The sequence below is a fragment of the Haemaphysalis longicornis genome, unplaced genomic scaffold (genome assembly GCF_048455015.1).
Source record: "Haemaphysalis longicornis isolate Haplotype H1 unplaced genomic scaffold, Haemaphysalis longicornis Haplotype H1 scaffold_1, whole genome shotgun sequence".
Taxonomy (NCBI): Eukaryota; Metazoa; Arthropoda; class Arachnida; order Ixodida; family Ixodidae; genus Haemaphysalis; species Haemaphysalis longicornis.
In genome coordinates this window covers 57235832-57257627 of record NW_027526203.1, presented here as the reverse complement: position 1 = coordinate 57257627, position 21796 = coordinate 57235832, and the positions used below count along the sequence as shown (strand labels likewise).

At 47.0% G+C, this 21796-nt stretch overlaps 1 protein-coding gene across 1 annotated transcript in view; it reads right to left on the bottom strand.

Annotated features, from left to right (window-relative positions):
• Window positions 1-15827: 15827 nt before the first annotated feature.
• The window catches only part of LOC144176474 (uncharacterized), a 41626-nt gene continuing 35657 nt past the window's right edge, over window positions 15828-21796 (bottom strand). The window contains exon 6 of the mRNA XM_077705213.1: window positions 15828-16119. Coding sequence (XP_077561339.1) covers window positions 15938-16119 — 182 coding nt within the window. The 3' untranslated portion in view covers window positions 15828-15937. The remainder of the gene's footprint in view (window positions 16120-21796) is intronic.

Genomic DNA, 21796 nt, shown 5'->3' with positions numbered 1-21796 from the left:
AGCCCACGACCTTCGTGGTTTAGCCGGCTACCCGTACCCTAGGTGCCAGGAGCACCGTCTTCCTCTTCTACGCAATTCGCAACATACTCCCAGCCACAAAAGAATAAAACAACGTCCACATGTAGCAAACGCCTCCTGGCATAAACACCTTACCGCCATACTCCGCAGCAATCTAACGTATGTGCAAACCAGTTCCGTCAAGACCGCCCTTTTCTTTTAGGGGCGAAGCTCCTTAGGGCGTGGGTCTGTCCATCCTCGACGTATGTATGTAGCCAATCGTTGGTACAGCAATTGCACGGACCCTATGCTCGGCGTCGTCAAACTGGCTGCGTAGTCTCACTTTGAGCCGTCTTTCATTCGATGGGACAGCCGACGCAAATGAGTTTACAGCTACGTCTGTCTCCCCCACAACCTTTAGTCCCAGCTTCTCCACGAGGTCTTCCTTGAGAAATGTCCGCTGGCTGCCACCGTCCAGAATGCCTCGTATGCAACATGGGCCGTTTGGGCCGATGATCCACGACCGGAAGGTCTGAGGCAAACGTCCTCCCCCAACTGGCAGCTAGCGAGGGCAGTAGATGCTGACTTGGCGTCCTGAGTCTGCACCGGGGCTTTGAAGGCGTGGTCAGTGTGCGCCTCGTCTGTCTTCACTTTGCATGCATAGTCTGGGTCGTACATAACAGTTGCATGCCCCCCTTGCATGTCGTACACATTATCTTTCGACGGCACTCCTTCGATCGTGTGGCCCATCGCCGTAAATCTATAGCATCGGTTCTGCTTTGCAAGCCACTTCTTTTTATCTTCTCTGTTCAACGAAGACTGGCATGCCTAGGTGTTGTGAAAGAGAGTGAATTGCTGGGCTAGTTGGTTCATAATGTTCAGGAAAGGGGAAACCAGCGAGCAGAACGCAGGACGAGAAGAGGAGGCACACACAACACCGCTGGACTAACAACGAAAAGATTGCCAGAATCGTGCCCCACGGTTTAACCCAGTGTTGTACACGTTCCTCCAAAATAGGAACGAAAGCTCGTTCCTCGTTCCTTGCCAATTTTGAAACGAGTTCCCGTTACGAGTTCCTTTATTGCGAAAGGAACGCGTTCCAGTTCCAGTTCGAAAATTGGAACGTGTCGTTACATTAACGTTACAAATAGATCTTTAAATTAAAATATAGTGTCGGATAATCCTGGGTCAAAATTAAGTGAGACATTTAAAACTCACATCGAGCTACGTATATTATACGAATATTAAAACCACCGGCAGCAGATTATCTGGAGATAAAGATAATCAAAAGAAACGCTCCTAGACGAATTTTTTCAGGGAGCACCGGACAAACTCCAGACGGCTCAAGGGCATTTCGATGCAGGATATTTTGGTGCGGAAATTTTGGTGTACGGACATATCGGTGTACGGGCGTTTCGGTGCACGCACATTTCGGTGTACGGACATTTCGGCGACCAAATTATCCGGTGCTTGCCGGTTTGCGACAGCCGTTATATTTTTATTTCCGCTTTACCTGGGTTATGGACAACAATCTGGAGCAGTGAATTTATTTTTTTGATTGATGCCATGTCAGATCTTTGCCAGGTATTTTTAGAAGTTTTACATTTATATATTTTTGTTTAATACCTCTTCCTGGGGACACCTGTTATGCAGCCGATTGAAATCTTTAGCACGCGTTTTTTTTATTTATGACAGGTTGTTAATTTATTCACTCTTTTTTTGCTAAGACAATTACCCGTGTTTACTATGGTCTACCGCCTCTTTTGTATTTTTTTAAATTACACACCCCCAAATTACATAAATTACATGCACACTCTCAATATCCAAAAAGTAACAAACATTAGCTAGCCCCCCCAGAATGAAGAAAACCTTTTGAAGAGTATTACGTAGGCTGGGCTACCTTGCTAAAATTAATTCGCGAACACTGGTCTAGGATATTGTCGGTGAGAAAACGGGCCTTTTGGAAAGCAGCCGCAGGCTCTAATGTCCTAAATGCTGATTAAGCGCGTACCGGTTGTGCATACAAATTCCACCCATTGTGTTCGGGACAACCAACCTTCGTTTAATGTTAACAAGCCTACATTTACCACATTTTAATTCTTTGTTCTAGCGCCCCCCCCCCCCCTCCCACCTCCCGCCTGTACGCTTGAATCTCGTACAGATTTTTTTTTCAGCCATATTATTTTCGGTTTCACCTGAAAATCCTACTGGCGTGGTGGAGTTCACGGTCTCCGAAGCGTCACCGCAGTGATTTTTTTTTCTTTTTTATTTAGAACATACTGCTAGCCTCTTAGTGGAGGCTTTTGCAGGGAATTGGGTGATACATTCAGAACAATGACATTGCACACTTCGCGTTTAAAACAGAGAAAAAGCTTTACATTCACCATGGGCGCACGAAACCTCTATAATGTGACACAAAAAGCCACCCAAAAGCCGCTGAGACCACAATGGCCACTATCGTTTGCTGGCTACGCCCTTCCGCGCGTCGCGGTCATATATCGACGGCGCCCCCACTCCAGGAATCGCTCTTTCTGCGCCTTCAGTCGCCTCCTTGGGAATTAACTCATTAAGTCGCGCATATCATGGACCCCCCAGTTATACATCGCTTCCTCCCATTATAAGGAGCAAAAAAAATGAATAGGCTAGTGTGACGAGAGCGGCAACAATCGTCTTCAAGTTTTCGAAGTCCAGTCGACGCAATGGTAAAGCTCAAGTCACACTCCTCTGCAGGCAGGCTCGCAGGCCCGCAGGCAGTGGCAGGCCCGCGGAACTAATCCCCCTACCGCGACGAATGCCCAAGTGCCCAGCCGGATCCCCGTCAACCCAGTAACAATGCATACGACAGAACGGACAGACTGCTAAAACTCTCTATTCTTTCCCCGCCAGGGAACAATTCTAGCGGCCAGACGCGCATTCTGGCCTCCCCAGACAAACGATGAAGGGTGAAAAGCATTCTCGCGGCTACGCTATTCACCCGTCGAACGCCGCGTAAGCAACCAGCATGAAAGCAAGCACAAGCTGCGGCCTGCTGCGTGGTTATTCTTCTGCCTTTGACTTTCGAGGAAGCACGTACGGCTGAAGGCCGGGCAAAGTGACCATCTTATAGGAAGAGAAACGCAGTAGCGCTTTGTGGATTTTTGTACTCGAGCCTTGCAATCAAAAACAGCCAAATCCTAGCGATGTAACGGCAGGAACGCCGTTCCTGCCGTTCCTTCAAAAACGTAACGAGTTACCGTTACAGTTCCGCCGACCCTTAGGGCCAAATTTTAAAACCTTTCTTACCTTACTAAGGTCGCCTTAGAACTCGCAAGGAGGCCTTAGTTCAATTTTGGAACGTTCCCTACTGAGGCCTCCTTACGAAACGCTCCCTTGATGTCTCCTTACTGCAAGGTCGCTCGCGGGCTACCTTGATGCGACCTTACCCCGCTCTTTCAACTGGACGCACACTTCTCCGCAGCACTCGGCACACACCTCGTTAGGCCGCGCGGAACGCTGGGAGCTCCGTCCGGCGGTGCTGCGGGAGGAACGCGACGGCTATGGCGTCCGAGTTTATTGCTTCGTACGACAGCTGGGCGGACTTTGCACTGTTTTGCCTGCGGGTGGACGACTTCATGTGCGGCGACGTGTACAGATATCCGTCGCTCACGATGAGGCAGCCGCGAGACCGCCTCAACCCGATGCAGTGATTTCCCTACACCCCCCCTAGGGGGTGTGTAGACCCCCCCTAGTTTTCCTGGACACCCCCCCTTGAATCCGCAAATTTCACTCTTGTCAGTCCTTGTATGGACCTTTTTCAGTATGGGTCTGCGCATGCGCGGGCTGGATGATTAGCGCTGCTTTCACGCTGCGTCAAGTAAGACGTGTGCAAGTTTAATTATAATAACTGCTAATAAATAACATATCGATTCGTCAGAGGCCACTGGTACAGAGCAAGAACAAGCCCGTGAGGAGGTACGAGCAAAGCATATATCGACAAGCACTCACCCAAAATTACTTTGACTGAGGCCGCCTTTGACTTGAACTAAGTGCAGTAAACACATATAATTTACTTTCTTCATTGAATCGATGCCGTTCTTTGTTTACAACCGTAATCTTTGCAGAAGCTCTTTCAGCATGTACATTTAAAATGGGCAATTTGGCGAGGCGAAGCGCTACGGAAGCTAATCCTGGCGTTTTAATAAATCGGGAGCGTACAATCGGTGCCTGATTTATATAAGTGCTGCATAATTCGTGTACTACCTAAACATTGTTTCAAGAACTCAAATTTCGTCACTGGCCCTGGTAACAACTTCGAAAATGTCCTTAGACGTTGAAAAATGGCGAGAAATTAAAAACAAAAAAAAATTGAATATGGACCTTTCATGGTAAAAAAAGAATTTCTCTAGATTTGTTTTTTTCTTAGATTGAATAGAAAACACCGCCTCTTATATATATATATATATATATATATATATATATATATATATATATATATATATATATATATATATATATATATATATATATATATATATACATAATCCAGGGAGTAGTAGAACTTTGAAGATGGTAGAGAACACAAGAGAAGAAAAACTTCGAACAAGGTAAAAGCACCATTGTGGCCTACGTTTCAGCAAAGAGAACTTGCTTTCCTTCTCTTTGCTGAAACGTACGCCACAATCGTGCTTTTACCTTGTTCGAAGTTTTTCTTCTCTTATATATATATATATATATATATATATATATATATATATATAGAGAGAGAGAGAGAGAGAGAGAGAGAGAGAGAGAGAAAATGAAAAACGCACGTCACGGGGATGAGCGTTTGGTTCACCGACGTCTATTATTTAACTAGTGGGATAAAAAAACAGCTTTTCCAGTTTATGCACCCCCCCCCCCCCCCCCGAGCCATTGAGACACCCCCCCTTGATTCGATGCCTGGGGAAACCCCTGGCTGGGGCATTTGAAGCCAGGCTGGAATTTTACTGAATCCCTTCTTCTGCGCAGGTGATTGCCAAAGCCCAGAAGATGATGCAGAAGAAGAACCAGCACATTCTATTCGACGACCTCTGAGGCTTGTACAGCATTGTTGAGGGCATTGCCCGAGTTGCAATGCATCTAAAGCCATTGCTGTGAGCCTTTGTTACTTGAAACGGCGATACGCTTTTGTTAATCGGCATTTGGTGCCCTTAATAAAACTATATGTGGTTGACTTGTGCAGTGAAACTGGCTAGCCACTTCTCTTTTTGCATTTCTTGTTCTTGGAATTGATGTACAAAGTTATTGGCTATTTAAAGTCATTGTTTCCCATATGCATTTCTTTTGCCTAGTTTGAACACATCTCTTGCAGTCAGAATTGATGCAAAAAGTTCGTGCCATTATTTCCCAGGCACAATTATCTTAAATCAAGTTAACAGCTTCGTGTATAGAGTAATGAAACAAATACTGTATGCTGTTGATGATGCTCAAATAAATAACATTCACAGTTTTAGCATCCTTTCTTTGCATATAAAGTGCTGTAGAGGCAATTTTCACAATGTCTGCCCATGCTGCAGTGGCATTTCAAACTTATCCAAAACAGAATGTCATTCGGCTCAAACAAAGGACTTTGAATGGCGTTTGAAATTCTCCATGTTCCACTGCAATTTCAATGGCAGCTCAAATATTTAACGTTCACGTTCTGTGTTGCACTGGCACAGCTGACATGAAGGTCCATTGTCATACCATAGGACAACATTCGAAGTAAGAGGTAATTTCTCGCAATCAAATCGTTGCCACCTGTGATTAAAACTAGCTAAAAATGTAATTTTGCGTTTTCTTTTTTTTTATACACACTGCTCTAGTTCAAACTTCATGGCCTGCATTCCTAACCTGTACAGCACTGATGTGACGGCGACGTGTCTGTACGAGCTTCATTTAGTCCGGTCTCCTTTGCCCTTGTACATTAAGTTCATCCTGCTCGTTATATATCCATGTGTCCGGTATTGCCTTCTTTTAAAGGCGATAGTCTTTCTTAATTGGGCTACTTAAACCCAGAAATTTTGGTCTGTCTGTCTGTCTGTCTGTCTGTGACTCGATTCAGCCAACCAGCCAAAGTAAAACAACGCCTGCGCAATAGTCTATATAGTCACAGCTAAATGTACCCGTCTAAGTCCCGTGTAATGTTCATACTTGTCAACATTGTTGAAGAAGAAGAAGACATTACGCAAATCTAAGACAAGAAATTAATACAAAAGTGATATTTGCAGTGTTCCTTTATAAACAATCATACATGCTTGACTTTTGCGAAATTAAATACTTCATCAACTGCAGAAAAAAAATTCACTCCGCCGTCGCCTGCTGTCGCCCGCGCCACTATAGCTTCTGGCGCCGTTTTTACGAAAGGTTCCACTAGATAGGTTCCAAGTTCTGCTTTCAACGCACGTGGGGTAGGGAAACGCGGTTCTATAAACGTTGAAGTAGGGCGCCTCGATTCACGCGCGTCTTCGCCGTACGACAGCGTTGGTATCGGGACACCCGGTTTGGAGCAGTGGAACGCGGTAAATTTAAAATGATTTAAGCAAACCTTTGGCGTCTTTACCTTGGGAGGAGCGCGACGCAAGAGGAACAACATGAGAGGTGAGCGGGAAAGCGAACGGAGGCATTTACTTGACAAAAGTCGATAAAGACTATCGTCTTTTGACGACACTTGCTACGAAAGGAGCAGATACGCGGCCAATTTTTTCTATCCCTGTGCTGATGGCTTGTAGTAGCTTTCCCTTGCTCTTTGACCCTAATTGGTTGATCAACTCTATCGGTATTCCATGCTTGGCTACTGAGGTGTTTTGGGGGACCTTTTTCTCTAATTTTCTCCACTTGAGCTTGTCCCCATCTATCTCTAGACGCTTCCCGTCATTTCATCTCTGTGACTCTGTGGGGCCGCTTCATCCACCTTACAGAATTTCAAAGTGATAATTTCACGAAGGTGTGCCAATGCTTGCTCTCCCTCGAGCATCTGCCCCTGCTCGTTTTCCATAGTACCACCTTCTGTGGGACACGTGCGTTTCCCTAATATCCACACATGGGTGCGTTTTTACCCTTCCCTCGTATTGGAGCCACCTATCGCTCGCTGTCACCCTTTATCTTCGCGTGCACCAACTTTTGCACTTTCACTTTGCTTGTATTTGACAGTGATGACACCTGCCATCAGAAGACCGTGGCCGACTCATACGGAGGTTCTTATAAGTTGAAACAAACATACAAGGCTGCCACCGTGAATGTTTTGTTTTGTGGTTTTAAATCAAACTTCCTGGAAAGGCTCACCCACCTCAAGGAGGCAAACTTCGAAAAAATATTGGCCCAGCTTGCACTAGTGGTGCAAGGCTGGAGAAACAACAGAGCTGGTGGCCCCTCTCCCTTCGTCGGAGAACCGGCTGTTGCGCCTCACATGGATTTCCGAACTTTCCGTTCATAGTTCTCTATGACCGGCATGCCCGGATCGTTTTGTTCGCAGCCCTTCACATCTTTACCAAAGTGGACTGCGTCAACACGCACTAGAACCAGTGACAACGGGTTTCGTGAGCTCGTCGTCTGTTCTCCCCACCTCATACGCGAACGCACGGGAATCGGCAAAGAAATCACACCAGGAAAGCTGGGCAGTGTTCTCGAAGGTCAAGCTGGCCGACGCCGGGCGCTCCTCGCGAGGCACACACTCGCGTGCGCTCAGTATTTTTTCTTGTTATTCGTTTTGCGAGCTCTCCACGTGGCGCGTGCTCACACGCAAGCCTAGACGACGCCGGGCGCTCCTCACGAAGGGCACGCTCACGCGCCTTCGGCTGGGCTGAGTTTTCTGGTAACGCTGGACGGCGGAACTAAAAGCATAAGCAGCTCTGCTATTAAAATTCTACCGGTGTAGTGACACTCGCACCAGCCTTCGCACACACCTGGCCAATGGATCGACAGGCATAGATTAGGACTATACTCGGCCATAACACAGTGCCCCACTAATTGTAGATGCATTCGCTGTTTTCGGTGAACTTCTCATGGTCTCTAGCACTCAGGACAGTGACGGTCAGCAAAAAAGGTGCTGCATCCAGGCCTACCACCAGACAACAAACGCTGGCTCTTTGGGCTGGCGTTTCGAAGAGCAAGGTCCCCCTACAGGGGAGCGAGAGGGCTTTTTTAAAGTGAAAGCTTTCTTAGTGGGACCAGAGTCCTTCAATGCTTTACTGGTCACGAAACTGCTCCGTAACTCAATGGGAGAGCTTCATATGCTGCATTTGGCCACCGCGCGGTGGCGCCACCCTCTCATTGAGGTCACTCCTCGGGCTGCGTTGCGCTGGCTCGAACAGCGGAGCCGCGGCGAGTTGTGTTTGTTTTGTGCGGGGAAAAAAATGTAACGTGCATTTCGCGCTCTTGTGATGCGACTTAAGTAGTGCAACGACGATGCCGAACATGTGTTGCGTCCCGGGATGTCGTCCCTTGTACAACGATACCACAGAAAATGTTTCCTTGTTCTGTTTACCGAGCGAATGGGAGCTGCGTGAGAAATGGAGGTGTGCCATTCCAAAGCAAGCAACGGGAGATTTCAGCTTCCATTATAAGTGTATGACAGTGTGTGGAAATGCACTGTGTGTGAGAACGGAAAAAGCTATGTACCCTTTTGAGAGCATCGTGGACCTAGAATTGTAGAAGGCTAACTTAAAGCCGGATTTTGTCATATCAGTCAGGTTGTAGCGGTGCTTTATTACCTGTTTGCAAACTTGTATTATGTTGGGCTCAGGCTCGCGTGTAAAAAAAGCTGTGGAATGTCCTTGTGCTTTTACTTTTCATATTTCCGCGAATTATCCCTTAGGGTTCGTTTTGTTTGTTTTGTAACCGCGCGTGGCCGATTCCAGTTTTTTATCTGGCGTTTCAACCCGTTTGCTCTTTTTGTCGTACGTCCCGTCAAACAATATTGTTTCTATGGAAAGGGTTCCACCTTGTCGCTAACTTGATTTTTTGTTTCTTCGACAATGTTCTCGATCCTGTTTCCATGGATCTGAAATTAATAACGTTCCGAGAGTAATGCATGCACAGCAAACGCCGCGCAACTCACTTTATGTCGACGTTCATCTGTGCACGTCATACTGCGGACTGCTTCTTCGACGTTTGTGTTTCATCCTAGTCTTTTAGGAGCTCGCTAGCTCGCTGCGTTCAGAAAAGCTTTGCGTCGTACGTGGCAATATTCTGTTTCCTCCGTGTGCTGCATATCGCAGCGCGAAAAATAAATTTTTGTACGCTGGACCACGCTCTTTTGTCTCCCTTCGTAACATTGAAACTTTTTTGTGTGTGATAAAATCAGTTTTATTGTTCTTTTTTCGCTTCCTGTTTTTTCAAGGATTGCAAAGCGTGGAAGGGGAAAGACACATGGTGCAACAAAAAAATTGCACCCATCTCCCCGAAGGGAACCATGAGTAGGATGCGGAGCGTCATGGGGGTTCCGTTTGCGTTTCCGTGATGTTGGTTTGCCAAATTTGGTGGAAATGCAGTGAACCCTGTAATGCTCATATATCCTACTCATGGTTCCCTTCTGGGAGATGGGTGTAATTTTCCTTATTGCATGCGTATATACGCGAGTGAGACGATATTGAAGTGGTATCTAAAGGTCTTTATTTAGGTTTGCACGTCTTCTTACTTTGAGTATGACGGCCTTATGGTCGCTGAAGTGCACAGTCAGTGGATCTCGTAGCAGCGGTTGTATGCAGTCATCGCTGTTGCAGTTGGTAAAGACTAGATCGATACACGTTCCGTGGATTGTAGTTGGCTCTGTCGATACGCACTGCAGCGAGTGACGCGATGCCATGTACTGCACTATCCAATCGCTCTTGGTGATGTCGACATTAAAGTCTCCCACGAGAACGATCGGACGCACCGTGTCTGTACATTTCTTCTTGTAGTCACCCATTGCCTCGTCGATGTACCTTTCCATGTTTGTACGCGAGAGGTTGGGTGCGAGGTACATTGTCATGACGGTAACGCCGCCGGCGTCGTCACCGGGGTAGCACACGTTGGCGGCACAATGCTCGCCACTGCTGCGTTGGCAGTCGGCAGTGGTGGGTGGTCGGAGTTGCAGGTCGAACGCGCCCACGGAGCAGGAGGAAGAAGAATGTTTGACGTACATTTCTACACCGGCGTCCAACTCCCCCTTGAATACGCGCGACCGTAACGTAACCCGCAATGCAAACGTTCACCGCGTTCATTGTCACCGCTGATGCTCTCACTTAAAGGGACACTGAAGTGATATGTAAACATTGCGGGATTACTAGCGCAAATTGTAGTCCGGAGTCCCCAGGCCATGTTTCGACCACTCTAGGCGCGTTTACGCGATTTTATTTAGTAGAAAAACTAATTCGAAAATGCTGTCCTCCTCTCTTTACGCTCGCCCATTTTCTGTGGCGTTTTCGTGTGACGTCAGGAGGGGATGAGCTGGCAATTGGCTGCGCCACGGCTGCGCTACTGCACGGCTCCCCGGCCGACAGAGTCAGTCGGCCCAGCGTTTCGTCCGCCGGCCGCCGGCGGGTCGTCGCAATCAAGGAGGTTAAAAAAAATTGCTTGGTCGCAATTCGTTCGCTTAGTTGAAACGAAGCCAGGACACGTTTGTGAATGGAAGAATGTGCCTTTCTTTACTTAGTTTGTTTGTGCACTGTATCTAGCTCCAAGTCAAGGTCGCTTCACACAAGCGCTGCACAAGCGCACACGCGACGCTTCGCTGACTGGTACGCCAGTAGGAAAATATAAGGCCTCTTGAAGGCGGGAGAAGAGTTAGCGAAGTCAATATAGGTACTAAGGAAATAAAATCAACTGATATTTTTACCGTACAGCGTAAAACTAGGGCGCGGGAAGCACTTTTTTGCGCTGGGCGAACAAGCACAGCGGTCAGCAGCACGACTACGCACCTGCGAACGCTTTTCCGTCTGCAAAATGCAATTGCTAGACGTGAGCTACTGTGGAAACTCGGGCGACGCTGACTGCACGATCGCAGTACAACAAATAGTCACCTAAGCTGCTTGAAATGCCAAAACTAAATAAAAGTGTAATCCGGTTGTACAATATATACCCTATATTAACTCGGCCTTCGCGTTTCGCTCCGTGGCTCAGTTGTCTAGCTGAGGCGCTAGCTCTGTCACCGCAACTGTTTTGCCAGTCACGAGTTCGAATCCCCGTGGGTACGTGCTTTTTTTTTTTTTGTAAGTTAACTTTTTTGTTTTCCGCCGATGTTTTCTATATGGAGTTCACCTTTTTTTTGGGCCGCAACATTCATGGCTACACGAACTAGTTCACAAAACGCACGCTAGCGAGTTCTCGTTGGCGTGCTGTTGCCATAAGCACCGACTGCTTGCAGGTAGTGGGCACAGGCCAGAATCAACAGACCCTTGGCCTGGTGCGAACACGCTTTTTACGATACAGGCATGAGGGAGGCAAGCTCCAAATATGGGGGAAAAGCGCATGACATTTGGGCGTCTGCGGGTACGCGGAGGGCGTTCATGCACTGCGTAGGTCTCGGCTAGTGAATGCTACGACTACAAGCCGTCCTGGGAGGCTTATCTTGTGCATTTTACAGCCGACAACATGGCAGAAGCGCGGTACGATGATTACTGAGATATTGAGAATGCCCATCCAACAACGCCACCGGTTGTGTTTTACAGAACCGAAACCAAAACTTGTTTGGTTGCTCACCTTGGGCATCGTCCAATCACGGTGCGGCTCCTCCTAACGTCACAGCTTTAGTTGATGCGGCCGCCGCAAACCGCGCATGGTAGTTTTTCTTCTTTCGCGCTTTGTAAAATAATTACCGATTTGTCAACCGGATAAACGATGAAAAGTGTGCTAATTTGAGCCAGTCTACGCAGTGCAAGCAAAAACGGGAGCTTGACAAATTCACTTCAGTGTCCCTTTAATTGCGTCAGCACACTCACTGACGGGGCTGTTGCTTCCATCCTACTTCATCTGAAGAATCACGGAGTAGAGCGCAAGCACAACCGGAGTTGTTGTTGTTGTTCCTCTTCTGTGGCACGTACCCACGTGGGGGATTGGCCAAGAAACGGTGGTGTGCGGACGCCGGACCACCGCCGACGCCGCGGGACATACCCCCGAGTATAAGACGTGGGGGATTGGCCAAGAAACGGTGGTGTGCGGACGCCGGACCACCGCCGACGCCGCGGGACATACCCCCGAGCATAAGACGCTCCGCATCTAATATATCTCTTCGTGTTCTGATTTTTCGCGTTTCTGCAGCGTTTTTAGATGTTCTCAAGTATGTACCCACTCATCGAAACGACAATACTATTGGGCTATCTCTTTTAGCGTTCTGTGCATTCCAGAGCAATCAACGGATTCATTAAGCGTAGTTTGAACGACGCGTACTTGGTTTCTTTCAGTTTTTTTTATTGTATTATCGATAGGTCCGCAGCAGTCCGTGACTACGCAGCTACCGTATGTGTAGTATTTACAACTTTTGCTTTAAGAAAATAAGCAATAGAGATTCAAAAGTCCGTAAACACGACGGCGCAGCGCTTGTGCCAGAGCACGCAGAAGCCGTGGCCGTTCGCGGCCGAAGTCTACGGTAATTTACTTCGAAAAATAAAACCCCATTCAAGGCAGGTGATATACAACAGTGACTGTACTATTCATCGCTAACTACTACGAAAAAAAGCACACTTAATCAGCGCGCAGACACCAAAAGCAGCGAGCGTTTGCACGCCAAGAGCTGGCCAATACGCCGCACGCGGGGCGGCTGGATGACCTTCGTGCGGCGGTGGCGCCTGCAGTGGCGCGCGCGGTCCCTATATGAAACGAGCGCCGAAGTTTCGTGACCAGTAAAGCATTGAAAGACTCTGGTGGGACCAAAGGCGTACTGTCAAAAAACTAATGCATGCCCCATAGGACGGTTGGTTATGCTCTGATAACATCTCTGGACACACGGCGCGGGCGTGTAAACTGGCTTCCAGTGTGTCAAAACGGTTACTTGAAAATCGCAAAAAAAAAAGAATGGTTCTGCATAGGACAGTACACGTATAGATCATGTAGAGGGATATGTACAACAGTATTATATACTTTTATTTCATAAACCACGTATCGGTATCCATTGCGATCATTCATAGATGTGTTTACATAGAGCGGAAAAAAATGGTCGCATGGTTCCTTTTTCGTTTTCGATTTGGGTTTTTGAAGGTTTGACAATCGATTGGATGCACTTTCAGGGAAGGTATGATGCACTTTTAGCTTTCACGCCTCTATCGACTTTATTTAGGATGGTATGATTTTTGTGCGTGGAGCAACATTGGCCATATAAGCGGTACTCCTCCTTCAAATGCACGTGGTAAACTTTATTTTTCCGTTATCTCACCTACTTCCAGCAGTTTCTTAACCTCAATGATGGGACTTCAAGTTTATGATAGTATTTGGTACCCCCGTCATCGCATGTGCCCAACAACAGCACACGGCTTCTATATGGTGCAAAGGGTGATAAACACACGAAACTATAATGCAAAATTAAACAATTTTAGCGTAGTTTTCTTTTTCGTGAAGAACAGAGCTTCACGTTGCAACATCACACAGTGCTGCTCGGAATGTTTCCTTATCTTGCTCTTAAGCCAGGATGACAAGACTGGTATCCTAATATTAATTTATATGCCATTTCTATCCCTGCAATAACCCCTAATTGAGATTGGGGGTATTAATAAATATATAAATAAAATGTAACCCCCCAACAGCAATGCATTTTCTTATTTTGTGAGGTTGCGTTCTGCCTTGCGGGGTGTTTTCTTATATTTTATCTTATCTTGCACATCGTCCAATCACGCAGCATCTTTACACGACGTAACTATGGTTAGTTGGTGCGGCCGCCGCAAACCACGCATGGTAGTTTTTCCTCTTTCAGGCTTACTGCCTTATCGCCCGGATAATCGATGAAAAGTGTGTTCATTTGAGCCAGTCTACGCAATGGAAGCAAAAACGGGAGCTTGGCAAATTCACTTCAGTGAAGGTTTGTGAGGGAGGAAAAGATGTTGCCCCTTTTCAGGGACCCATCACGTTTTGAGGGGGGGGGGGGTTAGAAAATACCATATGCTATTGCATAAAGCAGGGATCGGGCTTCCGCAGCCTTACCCTGATAGCTGAAGTGGTCCTGGAGCTCTCTGCCTGGCAAACGGACAGGGAGCCTATCAGTTGGAGCTTGACCACGACTCCGACTGCCACCGTTCGCGATTTCTTACCCTCCACCTATAAACACATTGTCACGGTAGGTTAGAACTTATGTTTGAGGGCTCGGGGTCCGCGGTGTCGCCAATACCGCCACCAAGATTGCTCAAGGTGCCCCGTGCGGGGATAACCGCGCATTTATTCTAGGAATGGCAAATAGGTAGTGCCCCGGATGTCGATCTCGGTGGTGTTAGCCCCATTCAATTCAGACGCGATTCCCTGCAAGCCTGGACCGGTGCATGGTGCGCTACGCCAAAGCACTCAATTCGCTGCTGCAGGAATGGTGCCGTGCCGCCGCAGTGCAGAGAATTGCGGAGGAGGTGCAGCGAGTTGGTGCCATGAGCACATGCTGTAGTTGGGGCGTTGCAGGTTGGCAGGAATCTACCGGCAGTTGCGGCGAGCGCGTGAAAATGCACGTCAAGCTCGAAGATACACGGGACTAATTATGTGTCGTCGCTTGTGCTCTCAGCGCAGCCTAGATGGCCGTAAACTCGAGTTGTGCAGGACGACAGGCGAGGATGATTAGCAGAAGGGTTGCAAGCTGAACTAGTTGGAAAGCCATATTCTTGGATGATACCAGCGCGAACTTAAAACAAAGACAAAGGGAGTGGAACAGTACAGCGGCTGTCCTTGTGTTCCACTTCCTTTGTCTGTTTAAGTTCGTACCAGTTTCATCCAAAAAGAGGATGATTAGCAGACGACTTTGCCTGCACCTTGCTCAATTGTAAACGCACAAGGGCGCTGCTGACAGAGCCGCCATGGCGCACAGCACCACAGAACTTTCTCTGCACCGCAACGGAGCTGCTGATTCACCCCCCTAGTCGTTTCCTCCTTCCGTCCACCTGTAGACAAAGTTGGGGGATGTGGACAACACGGGGTCCACAAAGACGACGTCCTTTTTTGTTTACATTTTCTTTTCCTCTGCTTTTCTTTTGCTGGCTGTGCTCAGTTCTGTTGAAAAACGCTGATCAAGCAACTACTGTGAACGCAAAGCACGGTCGCGTGGTGGTCAACCGTTCGCTGCACCCGCGTTGCATCCTCGTGCCAGTTTGTTATATCTGAAACAAAATGCTGTTGCCTCATTGCATGCTGTGACTGTCATGCAGCATTCGTTCGTTGTAACCATGCGTTTGTTATAGTTGTGGCTGTTATAAGTGGGCTCTACTGCATACCTCTCCGCACCATGCAACAATATTGCTGGGAATTCTACTGCTGCAATAAGTGGTCCGGTTTGCTGGTGACTGCTACACCACTGGTTGAGGCCAGTGCAATGCGTTCTTAACGCACTCTCTCCAGTTTCTTGCCTAGCAGTGTGCCCTTTTCTTGTTTTCATGTGCCATGGTCCATGGAGCAATTTGGATACATGTGGGTGTAGGAGCCGTTTCACTGCTTCTGATGTCACTGCCGGCTTTTTGCTCAAAAGGCCATTTACTGCTTTCACATTTGAAAAAAAAAAAAGGCATTTCTGTCCTACACATGCAATACTCAACAATATCTTGGTGACTGGGCAAGTGCAATTCACCGCAATGCTCACTAACGGTGCAGAAATCAAACAGTGCATGGCACCTTGTGTGCGCCCACTGTCAAGCTCACGTTACTCAAGGCAAAGCGAGACAAAATGGGCGATGGTGATGTGGACCCTTTATTCACAGCGAGCGTGCCATCTCGAAAAACGAAAAGTGATCCCGTTCGCATAAAAGTGTCGCTATACAATGAATGGTGCGGTGAGCAGTGGCAGTTCTCATGAGCCACCGCGGCCTCTGCCTCCCCGGAAGCCACCCCGGCCACCAAAGCCCCCACCGCGACCACCAAATCCACGGCCACCAAAGCTGCCGCCACGGCCACCAAAGCCGCCCCCACCGCGGCCACCGAATCCTCCGCGGCCACGGAAGCCTCGACCACCCCTGGCACCACGGGGTCCACCTGCATGGGAAGCAAAGCAAGGGCAACATTTGAAGTGCTGAGTACTTCAGGGGCCCACCTTGTCATCGTAGCTCACTCGCTGGACCCAAGTAGAGCCACACGGCGTACCGTCGTAGTGGCGTCCCACAGAGGCTTCAAAAGCCAAGCGGTTTATATAGTCATAACTGTTCAAAACTTGTGAACTGCTGGTGCTTATCATACATCTCTTCATTGTTTAGCAAAAAAAAAAAAAAAAAAAAATCTGCAGGTACATTTGAGGCAAAATATACGTAATTAACCGGCAGCGCCCGTGTTCATTTAGTTAGGAACGCTCATTGGATTGGTTTTTACGACAGTAAGCAAAGTGGCAGTAAAAAAAAAAAAAAACAAAGTGGTTGGCACCTCTTTCATGGGAATTGGTAAAACACGAAAGTGAAATGTGCCTTCACAGGAAAATTTATTGAGCACCCATATGAAGCTGCACATCGCTATTTATATTACGTCGGTATGGCACCGTTAGACGCATCAAAGTTAGACATTGCATTGTACGCGCCGGAACATTGCATAAATCTGACTGAAACCACAGCCCCTCGAAAACCGTGCGAATGAAACGGAACCGAAACCGATACCAAAAGCAGTAGGTGGCGCAGGGTGCCTCAATTCACCCACATCCCACGTACATGAAGATACTACTGGCATCGAGGCGCCAACTAACGACGCTCATTAGTGCCATGATGGACTACTTCGCTTCACTTCTCCTAGATGGCAGCATCTCCTAGATGGCATCTAAATAAAGAACGTAGTGGGAAAGATATAAGGTGCATTTCGTAGACCCACTTCTTGAATTCGTAGCACAGTGGGCAGAGCGCTGCGTACCTCCCGTTGTGGTGAGAGAGTTCGTGGCTCGAATCCGGCCACAGCTGCGTCAATGGAACTTTTTCTGGCGACGCCATTTCTGTGATGGATAGCTCTTGGTTGGTCAGATTTTGGTGTACTCAAGGAAAAAACACGTTCGTGTTGGGAAGAGAGAGAGAGAGAGAGAGAGAGAGAGAGAGAGAGAGAGAGAGAGAGAGAGAGAGAGAGAGAGAGAGAGAGAGAGAGAGAGAGAGAGAGAGAGAGAGAGAGAGAGAGAGAGAGAGAGAGAGAGAGAGAGGGGGGGGGGGGGAAACGTTCCAAATTGTGCAGTAAGGTGCCGGTGGTGCTGGCACGTGCGGGAGGAAAAGTAAGCACAAAAAGAACTGAACTTTCACTGGCGCAGGTTCATGCAGGGGGCACGCGAGCACTGCGAAGAGGCGGGAAATTTGAATGGCATTGGACAAACTCTGTTCCATTCATCAAGTGAGGAGTGAGACAGGGTGGCAAAGAGCGTGATGGCTGGTAGCAGTGAGCGGATAACGGCGCTACTACCCATTGTAGCAAACCACTGCTCTGCAGTTCAGACAGCTTTCACATTGAATGGAAAAGCTTTAATCACTTTCTTGTTTTGTGCACTGTGCATCCACTTCTAAACCACCATGTGATGCTTTCAATGTTTGTTTTTAATTTACTACACACATCCTTTTTACTTCACAGGGGCACACAGATGACACTCAATAGCTGTTACCTGCTCACTGGAAAGTGGGAGTGCTTCTCTGCTTCGGAAATTTTTGGACTGTACACATTGTGAGAATCCTTTGCAGGTGTGGGTACCGTAGGAAAAATTAAGATACAGGGTGAATATGAATACATGAATATGAATCGAATAGTACCTCAAAGAATAGTTCAATTTGCGAATCAAATATCCACTATTTAATGTTTCAAATACACAGTCACATAGATTTTCCGAATGTGCCCAGCTCTGCAAAAGTGAGAGATGTCGGCGCATGCTAACACACTGCTGCTGCATTATCTGCTCATTTTCAGTCTACTCTGCAAGCTTCATCCAAATCTCACTTTTGAAAAGTGCACCTTCTAGAGGCCATAAATATTGTTGTGCAGCACGGAGTAATGTGCGACTTCATCGATGAGATCGTCGTTGACTTTGCCTGCCATTTCAAATTCTTTGACCGAGTGTTTCCCTGTTAGTGCAGCATCCGGTAAAGCAACGTTGCCGCTGCTTTGGTTGTTTTTTACAGTAATTGTGACAATTTAAAACCAAGAGGTACAGACTTTTTTGCACGCTGTTGGTGTATGCTTTCTGCATGCCTTTTTTTGTGTGTATGTTCTATACCACGGGGGAAGAATTGGCGCGATAGTTGTACTACGTTTACTATCCCTTTGTTGAACCAATGAGCAGTTAGCGCAAGCCTTCCTTCCGCAACACATCGTTCACACTCGGCATGTGCTTCCGAAGAAAAGCTTCATCGTGGTTCGTGATTGTGGTTTTGCCGTGTCGCACGCAGGAGTTACGGGGCACTGTGTCATCGTTGCCTGCGATTGCAGCACAAGCCATTATTCGGTGCATATCGTGCCCACTCCACATTCCTCATAGTGTGCTTTGGAGACTAATGCAAGCAAATACAAGTATAAAAAAATGCCTTCTTCAGGTTGTAAAAAAGCACCTTCGCTTTTTTGCACAAAACCCTGTAAAAAATTGAGGCCTGTAACAAAATTGTTTCTTGTCTTTAATATTCGATTCGAAAGCCACTACTTGGTATTCACACACCCCTAATTTAAGAATGATGCGAAGACAACTACACTTGTGGTAATCACTGTTTAAGATCGACTAGAACTCACATTGGCCTCAACTCTTTGCAAGGATGCCCTTTCAACATGATGGTCGCCTGGAATGTTGTACTATGTCCTAAGCAGTCCCTAATAGTACCACATTTTTCTTCTTCGGCGAGGTTACTGCCCTCAGTGAAATTTACTTGCTAGAATTGAGTTGCACTGCTCAGAAAAATTCCTTTAGCTTGCATTTGACAGAAGATGTAGAGTTGACTGCCCGAACATAGGGCCCAATATCCCATCAAAAAAAAAAAAGGCATACCCATTACTGTTTCACTCTCCTTGGCCATAGTTGCTACTTGCTGAAGAAAGCTGTCTCTGCAGTATCCTGACAGCCGCCAACTACCATTCACTTTCTGTACAAAGGCCAGTGCTTCAAGAGTTCACCACTAGGGGTGTGCGAACGCCGAACAGACCCGCCGCGGTGGCTCGGTGGCTAAGGCGTTGCATGAATGCCCAATAGTAACTCTCGAATCAAATATCAATTGTTTTTTCACAGGTCTCGATTTTTCAGAGGTTTTTTGTGCAAAAGCAGAAGCTACTCCGCATGTTCAGGAGACATGACGTTCTTTTTCAACCCGGACAACACACTTTTCAACTTGCATCGGCAGTACTCCAGGAATCCGGAGCAGGCACAATATGCATTAAAAAAAAAAAAAAAAAAAACGGACTTGCACTGGAGTTGTACTGCAATCATAAGTACTAGTATACACCACCTCACAACTAGGAAGCAAGCACTTTGCAGGCATGAACAATAGGACGCGAAAACATGGCGCAACCACAATCATGGACCACGATGAGGCACTTCGGAAGCGCATGGGCAGCGTGAAGCAGGAATACTACGTAGCTGAAAGAGAGCTCGCCATGGACAAGCCTGTGCTATCCACTGTGGTTTAAAATACAAGTAAGCACGCAGTAACCATACACCAACTGCATTAACAAAAGCCAGAACCGCTTTTGACTTCAAATTAACGGAAGCACTGCCAAAACAGCGGTGGTCTTTACCGGAAGCTGCCCTAACATGTAAACATCCGGTCGCAGAATTCAAAATGGGTGCCAGAGTCAATGGCGACGGCTCAAAAAACAGATCTTAACGACGCAATCGCAGGTTACTCCGTGCAGTGGGATAAAATTTACGGCCTCTGCAAGGCGCGCTTGTCAAAAGCGCAATTTGGATGAAACTTCCCAAGCATACTATGTAGCAGCAGTGCGTTAGCGTGCAGCGACGTCTCTCGCTTGCGCAACGCCAGGGAAGTTCAGAAATTCCACTAGACTACCGTATTTTCCGGTGTATAGGTCGCGGTTTTTTTCGGAAATTTTCGTTGGTGCGTCTTATGTATGGAAGTATTCCGGTTCGCGGTGGCTGCGCGTGGGCAGCGCACGTTAAGAGACACAGCTCTATGGTCAAAATGAATCCGAAGCCCACCGCTACTGTGTTTCTCATAGCCCATATGTCGCTTCAGGACATTAAATCAAAGAATTAGCAGTTTATTCCAGTCGAAAACAATGATAATGGCCTGCGACAACCGCGCGCCACTTCTGCCATACGCAGTAACTACAGTTCGAATAAATTCAAAGTAATATCAAACTGGGTAGCAAAAATAAAATGCAGCTTATAAATTATCACAGAGAGTTACTCTGAAAGAGGTAAACGTGCTGCTAATTTTTAAAATGACAGCTTGCTGATAAGTATCGATTTTCAGGCCGCTTCCGGTCGCGCCACTTCCGTCTGCCATGACACCTTTATTGCGCTGATTTACGACAGCACGCAAGAGACGCGCGACGTTTGGAGAGGTGGCCAAATGGGTCTCCGACTCTTGAGACTCCATTTCTACAAAAGCAGTTGTAGCCGGGTTCATAAAGGCCGGAATGATCCGTTCCGCGAGTGGTGACGATGTTGGCGAAGAAGATATCAGTGAGTCGGAGGGTGATAGCGATGTGCTGGCGGAACTCCCACTTGAAGTTGCTGAATTGTTTGTTAGCGAGTCGGAGGAAGAAGACTTCGATGGTTTTGCCTAACGCCATTTGTAACTACATGCCATCTGTGTGTATCAATAAACCATTTTTGAGAACTTTGTTCTATCAAGACTTTGGACGGGAGATGCACGTGTCTAGCCCCCCTCACCGGGCGATGCGTTGATAGCCGCCGCAACCATGTACTTTCGCCGCTCTTTCTAACGATCTGATTCACTGTGAGTTTACCTAATTAACAAATGCGTCTTGTACACCAGTGCGTCTTATACACCAGTGCGTCTTATACACCGGTGCGACTTATATACGTTTTTTTTTCGGAAAAACTGTCATTTTGAGGGGGGTGCGACTTATACAAAGGTGCAACTTATAGACCGGAAAATACGGTATTCGAAAAATCAAATAGTAGATATTCAATTTGCAAATCAAATTATTCACGGAGGTACTATTCGATTCGTATTCGAGCATTCACACATCCCTATAAGCACCACTGAAGATGTGCATTTCTTTGAAGTGGCAGCTTGACTTAGTTCTGCAGCATGCTTTTATGCATTTTTTACAGCATTGTGCGCTTCATGAGACAGGAAATCTTGTTTTTTTCTTAAAAAATTCGTCAGCCTCTGAAGCTTTTTCTTTTAACCTAAATACTCTGGCTAACAGTTGTTGGTCACACCTCACTGCAGCCTGGCGCACATACCTTTTCTACAATGCATGCGTAATAAACACGGCTGCATAGAACATGCAAAAAGGCATTGCCATGTGGTTTTATTTTGTCGGCAGCTAAAACGAAAGAAAAAGGATTAAGAGAGAAATGGAAACTGTTGCTTTGCAGGCCAGATGGGCAGCCAAGCCAAAGTTAACCAAACCAAAATTGGTCAACACAAATAATGAAATTAGCCTGAAAAACTTCTGGTGTGGAATAGTCAAGTTCTTGAACTTTTCAAATGCTATAAAGCACACCCGCAAATGGAACCTAACCCAGACACCCACTCTTTCAGCAAGTCGTCGCTCTTAAACATGA